At 38.6% G+C, this 7,559-nt stretch overlaps 1 protein-coding gene across 1 annotated transcript; it reads left to right on the forward strand.

Annotated features, from left to right (window-relative positions):
* Positions 1 to 605: 605 nt before the first annotated feature.
* On the forward strand, positions 606 to 7,462 carry LOC123877879 (protein TRC8 homolog). Its single transcript, XM_045924814.1, has 2 exons — positions 606 to 1,063; positions 5,256 to 7,462. The coding sequence occupies exons 1-2, from the start codon at positions 814 to 816 to the stop codon at positions 7,016 to 7,018; spliced, it is 2,013 nt and encodes a 670-aa protein (XP_045780770.1). The 5' UTR covers positions 606 to 813; the 3' UTR covers positions 7,019 to 7,462.
* The last annotated feature ends 97 nt before the right edge of the window (positions 7,463 to 7,559 follow it).

Raw genomic sequence — 7,559 nt, forward strand, 5'->3', positions numbered from 1 at the left:
AATACAAAAACAGCTTCGGGAAATTCCCCGTTTCGTTTGATAGGCTTTCATACGATTTAATTTATTCAGGGTTGCTAACCCTATGGTACTTTATGGTGACCAATGGTAACTTTATATTATCTTGTGGTATTTTTTAAAATTTACAATATTGTACATTTTGTCTAACGAGGACTGGGGGCCCTGTATAGTCACGAATCTCTGGGTTGCAGCCCGAAAAAAGATTCGTCCATGTAAGCATGGCTGTCATTTTAAAATTTGCCATCTTGGTTATTATTTGTTGTTAAAAGCGGCAATAGAAAAACACTTTGTGAAAATTCAACTCTTTACCTGTTACAGTTCAGGAGATGTAAAAATTAGTAGGACAGACAGAGATACTTTCGTATTTATAATAATATTAATTAGTGTGGTTTGTTCTGTAACTTCTGGAAACATCTATTTCTATATATAATGAGCTCCATTATATAGAACGTGAAACTTTTTCAATGGTATCCTAAAACCCCCGCTACTGCACCAAAGTTACCCGTTTCTACAGTGTGTCGTCAATTTAAATCTGGTCACACTGGCACACTTAATAAAATAACTATTTTTTTATAAGAGCAACATTCACTTCCTACTATTATTTATTTTGGCATCCCCAAATTTTTATCTGTCAAATTTTATTGTCGCAAAAATTTCAGTCATATTTTTGTAAAATATTACGTGATCTAAAACAATTAAAAAAAATTAAAAAACAATTCACACCCCCCGTGGTAGTCGCCGTCTGATTCGGCGGTGGTTACCAACCTGCCGGTGCCCGTAGGTTTGCATCAATGAATGATGTCGCTGAGGTCGAAAGCCCTGGCTTTGGTGGAAGTGTTACTCAGGGTTCCACCGTTGTTTGTGGTGGATGAGTTCCTGAAGATCAGCCTGGGCTTGCCCGTGTCCACCGGCGAGGAGGTGCCCATCCTGTCAGCTGCGACGACAGACCACATAGATAGCTCTGAGAACGACACCAATTATTACGACGCGAATTTCTACAATGCGTTTGTCTTCACACTGCTAAAATTCTTCATATGCTGCTTAGGTACGTACACAGTCCAACCCTACCTTCTTTTTTTTCTGAATTTTGCAATGCATTGAACATTTCTTTCCTAATAATTGTATGTCGAAACATTGGTTCAGCTTGTGTCACAATAATGCATTATCAGATTTCAAAGAGCGGTTTTACAAGTTTTTAGCAAAGAAATATTGTAACTTTTTTCTTATAAATTTGTTTACTATGGTCTATGAATAACCTAACAGATCCCTTCAATTTTACCTTTGGTATACAGTAATGATGATCCAGATTAATTACCACAGAGTAATATAATCAATTTCTTCGTATTCTATTTTACTAGAGGTTGCTGTGCCATTTAAATAATTTCCTTCAATTCAAAAACATGGGACTTTCCAACCCCCATTTTATCTTAGAAAAGTTGTTGATATTTTAAAATTGTTTTTTATTCATTTTCTAAACAATGTAGTCCTGACCGACCAATTCAAGCTACAACTGCATAGCAAACTATAAAGTAGTAGTGGTGACAGCTCCTAGTATTTAATTTGAGCATTCTCAAGATGTCATATATTGACTGCACTTGACTTCTTGAGCTGTCACCTGCTCTAGTGCAATCAGCCACCTCTTAATAGTAGTTGATATCTACTCTCAAGTTACCAGTGTATAGTTTCTCTTGTAAACAGAAGCAAAAAATAGGGTATAATATGATGGTTTTTTATTCCATATCAAACCTATCTTTTTTACATATAAATAGCGAGCAAACTGGTCATCTGATTTTAGTGATTACCGTACCAGAGGAACTGCTAATGTGTTTCTAGCCTTTCAGGAGTTTGCTGGTCCACCCCTTGAATAACCCCATTTTGAAATCTATTGGGAACACTGCCAAAGGGAGTTGTTTACACAATTACTGGTACCTAACCATAATGTAACTTTTTGCCAATATGTAAAATAGAAAGTCTATAAACCTGCTTAAAAGTAAGATAGCAGCCTCTTAAAATTGATGATTAGGTACTTGTGGTAATCCATGAGGCTTGGTGATAGTAAAAAACTACTTGGCTGAGTTAGTCGTGGGCTTCTTCTCAGGCTTGGGTGCATTTGAACCCTTGTAGCTTTAATTTTAAGTTTTCCTAATTAATTATCACCATTGTACATCTATTTCCTTACAAATTCAACAATTGACAATTAAAGAGTGTTTCATGGTGCCTATAAATTATTTGACTTGATTTGATGCAGCTGTAGTTTGACAGCTACAGTGTGACATTCAAAATCAGCCTAAGATTATAGAAAATTTCAGCCTAAGAATACCATAAATTCAGCCAATCACATCAATTGAGATAGTAATAATGATTGATGCAGCTAGATTAATCAACCATGATATAGTTAATCATAATATTTCATTTGCAATGCAATATGTCATTTTGCCAGAATTGGCCAGCTGTAATCAGTTTTTCATAAGATCTGAATTTTAACTTGATTTTGGGTCAAAACACGTCCTACGTATCACCTTGAGCAATTAGATCCAAATGTATGCAATTATGTTGATTTAAGTGTTTTAATGGATTTGATGATTTTGATGTTTTAGTTTGAGGTTCTATTTATTTTATTCTTATTAGGGTTCCGTACCCAAAGGTTAAAATTGGAGCCCTATTAATGTCACTCTGCTGTCTGTCTGTCTGTCCATCCATCTGGTCCGTCTGTTCATCCATCCGCACGTCTGTCTGTCTGACCGAAACATGTTGAGGTCTCTAGCTTGTAGAATGAGTTACAAACCTGAAATTTTGGTATTTGATGTAGAACGTTAACCCAAAACCAAATATTGAAATAAAAATTCAATTAAAATATTTTAGGGGGCACCCATGGCCATACGTGAAAAAGGAGCAGAAAAAAAAAATTTTTCTTACCATTTGGGGTATCATTGTTTAGAGCTCATTGAGTAGAGTACAAATATATTTTTCATTTTTTTATTATCTTAAATAATAAGGAAATGGGGGGTCGTTAAAATTATCAGTTTTAGACCATTTTTATGATTATGGCTATCTCAAAAACTAAACTAGTTAGGAATATGAAATTTCTGTATATTATGTACCATATACTGTACTTAAATAACACCAACAAATACTAAAAACAAAGTTTTATAAAATAGTTTGTGAAGCTGTGGCAAAAACAAATGAACACTTTTTGGGTTTTTCTTTCGCAGTTTATTGCAATGTTCTAGCTCGGAAAAGAAATAATATTTCATACATCCAAAATATGATGTTCATATTAATTGTGTACGGAACCCTAAAAGAGCGAGGCCCGACTCGCACTTGACCATAAATTAATTTAACATAGTAAAATATCCAGATACAAATTACTTTATTACTTTCTATTAAAGGCAAATAAAAATACCGGTCAAGTGTGAGCCAGACTCGCACACGAAGGGTTCCGTATCATTGTACAAGGTATACCTAACACTTTAAATGTGAATTAGTATATTATTTTTTTCATAAACACATTTTTACAAAATACTTACAATAATTAATTACAAATTATACGGTTTTCGGATTTTTTCCTTTACTTATGCTATAAGACCGATCTACGTCCTGCCTTTCATGTTTCTAGGTCAACGGGAAGTACCCTATAGGTTTTTTGACAGACACGACAGACAGGCAGACAGACAGACAATAAACTGATCCTATAAGGGTTCCTTTTTCCTTTTGAGTTACTGAACCCTAAAAATTAACAGAAGGTTGGTACACCTATGTAACGGGATTTTATGTGACCCTGTGACCTGGTTGGAAGACGTCGAATTAAAAAAATATATTCCGTTACGTGTGGTAACTGGTAACCTTTAAGACTCCCTTTGTAAAATGTATTTTGTGTTAGTAAAGATGCAAAATAAACTGTTAATTATCCTTATGAATAATTTATGAACAATATGATCATCATATTTTGCATCGCATACATACCTACTTGTCTCAGGATTAAAAACCGGCCAAGTGCGAGTCGGGCTCGTACACGATGGGTTCCGTACCTTCGTACAAGATACACATAACACTATTCATACTTTTTTTATATACATGAGGTCCATTTTGAAATTTATATTATTTGTTGTTATAGCGGCGACAGAAATAGGTATCTATTCTGTGACAATTTCAACTCTCGGACGGACTGAAGGACAAATGGACAGCGGAGTCTTAGTAATAGGGCCCGTTGGCGCCATTCGGGTACAGAACCCTATACATGGTATTGCATGGTATATATACTTCGACCATCCGCTGTGCCTACCGAGGAGTACCTAAGTGGTTGTACCGGATCATCCCTTTTTTGGACAGTACAAATTGTGGAACCAACTCCCTTTGGCTTTCCACCCCTATTGAATAGCGAGCAAACATGCAGGAACTACATACTTATTTGCTTGCCTTCATTTAATTTCAAAACCTCAGAATACTTATTAGTATCAAAACTTAATAAATTAGGCCGGCTACGCATCGGCGGCTCCTCTGGTGCTGCAAATGTTCATGGGCGGCGGTAATCACTTACATCAGGTGATGTTAAGTTTAAGAAATTAGCTCTAGTATCGGCTAATTTGTGAGTTATAGTCACTAATACTAGAGCTAACTTCTTAAACTGGACCCTTTCAAGTAAAGATTTTTATATAAACCTGTCAGGATGATACTGCCATTGGTGCAATTAAAATGCCATATGCCTACGTTGTCGTATTAGTTTACAAATTGCGAAAAACCTAATTTTTGAATTTCGCGGGCGTCCAGCTTAAATATTGTTCTCGAAAACTATTTAAAGTTAAACAGTAAATATTGCAAGCAGTGAACATGTAAATTATTTAGTTTTGCAACATGCTCTACGTTCTTTGCATTGTTTAAAATAGTGACCTTACAAATTTTAATTTATTTCTTTATACTTATTCACGCAACCTTGCTGTTAAGGCTACACATATTCTTGACATTGGCCATTTCTGACCTTAGACCTTTTGACCACTTTAGACCGAATTTTGAAATCTGGTTTTGTTTGGAAGGAATACCTTGGCTAGTTGCCACCCCATCAGCATAGCGATGCCGTGTAGAAACTGGTAAGGTGCAGTATAGATTTAAAACTTTCATATCCCTTCCAACTTCCATTGTTGACCTTAGACCTTTTGACCACTTTAGACCTTTATGTAGGTCTTTTAGTAATAGTAAAATTCTATAGACCATGCTTCAGATTTTTTTTTCTTTTTTTCCAGGATGCATGTCAGCGCTCTGCATATTCGTGCTCTACACGAAGCACCTGATCATCGTGTACCTGTACCTAATGTCACTAGGCCTAGTCTTCATCTCCTACTGGACAAATGTCTCCGCTATCAAGCAAATACAAGCCCTGACGATGTCCGTCAGTTCGGCGCACCACTCGACGAGCATATTAGAAGATATCCTTAATTTAAATGTTAAGAATTTACTCGATCTCGAAGGGCCAGGGATTCTGGTCATACAAAACTTTGCGATACAGTTCCTGCTGGCCATTCTCTTCAGAAATGTCCATCTAGGACCGCGGCATCCAACAATACAGAAGCTCCTACCGATGAGTTTCATGGCGCCATCGTTTCTGGCAATGCTCCCGGTACCACCGAACCTCTTGCACCATTCTCCAGTTTTTTCAACACTGTTGCCACTATTTCTCGTAAAATACGTGCTCTGGTCGTCAGGGTACGACGTCGCACAAGTGATCTACGCTGGGTATCAGCACGGAAGGCTATTCATAAGTCACAATGGCCTCTCAGCGTTAGTCGAAACTGAATGGATGCGGCTCAACGTGCCATGCGTCCTTAGAGTGTTTTGGGTGATGCGTGTGGCGGAACACGCGATACTGTTGCTTATGGACAACTACGACGAAGAGGTCGATGAAGGGATAAAGGTCTCGACTTTGCTCGCCGTGCAGTCGCTCGCGTCGTTGGCCAAATCGCTGCTAGTGACGGGATGCGAGACCATAACTGCCGTGCTCGGCATGACGTCGGTCATCTCCTTTTTTTGCCACTACATCGGGAACTTCTTCCAATGGATTCTGCTGACGGACGAGGAGGAGGACAAAAGTATCGGCACAGTTTCGGCCATATTGTTTTACATTCTAGCGCTGCAAACGGGACTCACCTCTCTCAACCCCGAGAAGAGATTCATACGACTTTGCAGAAATTTCTGTCTACTATTCACCGCTCTCTTACACTTTTTGCACAACATTGTGAATCCAATGTTGATGTCTCTCAGCGCGTCGCGTAACCCGAGCACGCACAGACACGTCAGAGCGCTCGGCGTATGCGCGTTTCTCATCATATTCCCCATATCTTTACTAGTCTATTTATGGTCACAGCACTCAATATCCACGTGGCTTTTAGCAGTGAGTGCATTCAGCGTAGAGGTGATAGTGAAAGTAGTGGTCAGCCTCATGATCTACTCGTTGTTCCTAATCGATGCCAACAGAAGCACGTTTTGGGAACAGTTGGACGATTACGTTTACTACATAAGAGCTTTCGGGAACACTATAGAGTTTTGTTTCGGAATCTTCCTGTTCTTCAACGGAGCTTGGATTCTGTTGTTCGAATCGGGAGGGGCCATTCGGGCGGTGATGATGTGTATACACGCGTATTTCAATATATGGTGTGAAGCTCGCGCCGGGTGGTCGGTGTTCATGAAGCGGCGGACGGCCGTGAACAAAATTAATTCGCTGCGAGAGGCTTCGGTGGATCAACTCCTCCGGCTGGACGACGTGTGCGCGATCTGCTACCAGGAGATGCACTCGGCGAAGATAACGCGGTGCAACCACTTCTTCCACGGCATGTGCCTGCGCAAGTGGCTGTACGTGCAGGACCGCTGTCCGCTGTGCCACGACATCCTGTACAAGATCGACAGCGACAACAAAGACAACTCGGAGGCGGGCAACGAGGAGAACAGCAACAACCAAAACCTGCTGCTCGAGGAGGAGCCGGACCTCCTCCTCAACGAGGGCGTCAGGTGACTGAACCATGAAGACTTACCAATCTAGTTTAAAATCAAGTTTAAAACTCGATTTATCAGTGGTATTTTTTTAATTTTGTATAGTAAGTTATTGTCCTTTTAATATATTTTGACTCGGTTGGTTACTGTGATTTAAGATGTTAATACTGTCTCGTGATGAATGGGTGTCGTATTGGTGTGACGTTAGTGTTAAGTTCTTTGTAGGTGTCCTATACGCTTGGATTGTCGACGCGCTGTTACAGTTTCCTATTATTGTTACAAATTTTTGAGTCAAAAATCGCTAGTGCAACAAATTGAACGTCGCTCGTTCGAAAAAGACGCAAAGCTATTTGTAAATAGTTAAGTCGTTTAGAAATAGCTTTTAATATATCAGACTTACGTGAAATATATAAAAATAGCAAGTTTTTTCTTATAAAACTGTAAATAAACTATTATTTTAGTGTAATGCTTGTTTTTTTTCGACTTTAACTTGACTATGGGTTTTGAGGGTACTTTTTAAAATGGTAGTCATTTCAAAAGGAGATATGGAATAAAACAATATG

The sequence above is a fragment of the Maniola jurtina genome, chromosome 24, assembly GCF_905333055.1.
Source record: "Maniola jurtina chromosome 24, ilManJurt1.1, whole genome shotgun sequence".
NCBI classification, from domain to species: Eukaryota; Metazoa; Arthropoda; class Insecta; order Lepidoptera; family Nymphalidae; genus Maniola; species Maniola jurtina.

Bases quoted from the DNA above. Each gene is read 5' to 3' on its own strand.
- LOC123877879 (XM_045924814.1), top strand. From the start codon at position 814: ATGATGTCGCTGAGGTCGAAAGCCCTGGCTTTGGTGGAAGTGTTACTC. The intron at 1,064-5,255 runs GTACGTACACAG...CTTTTTTTCCAG, and splicing joins ATTCTTCATATGCTGCTTAG to GATGCATGTCAGCGCTCTGC.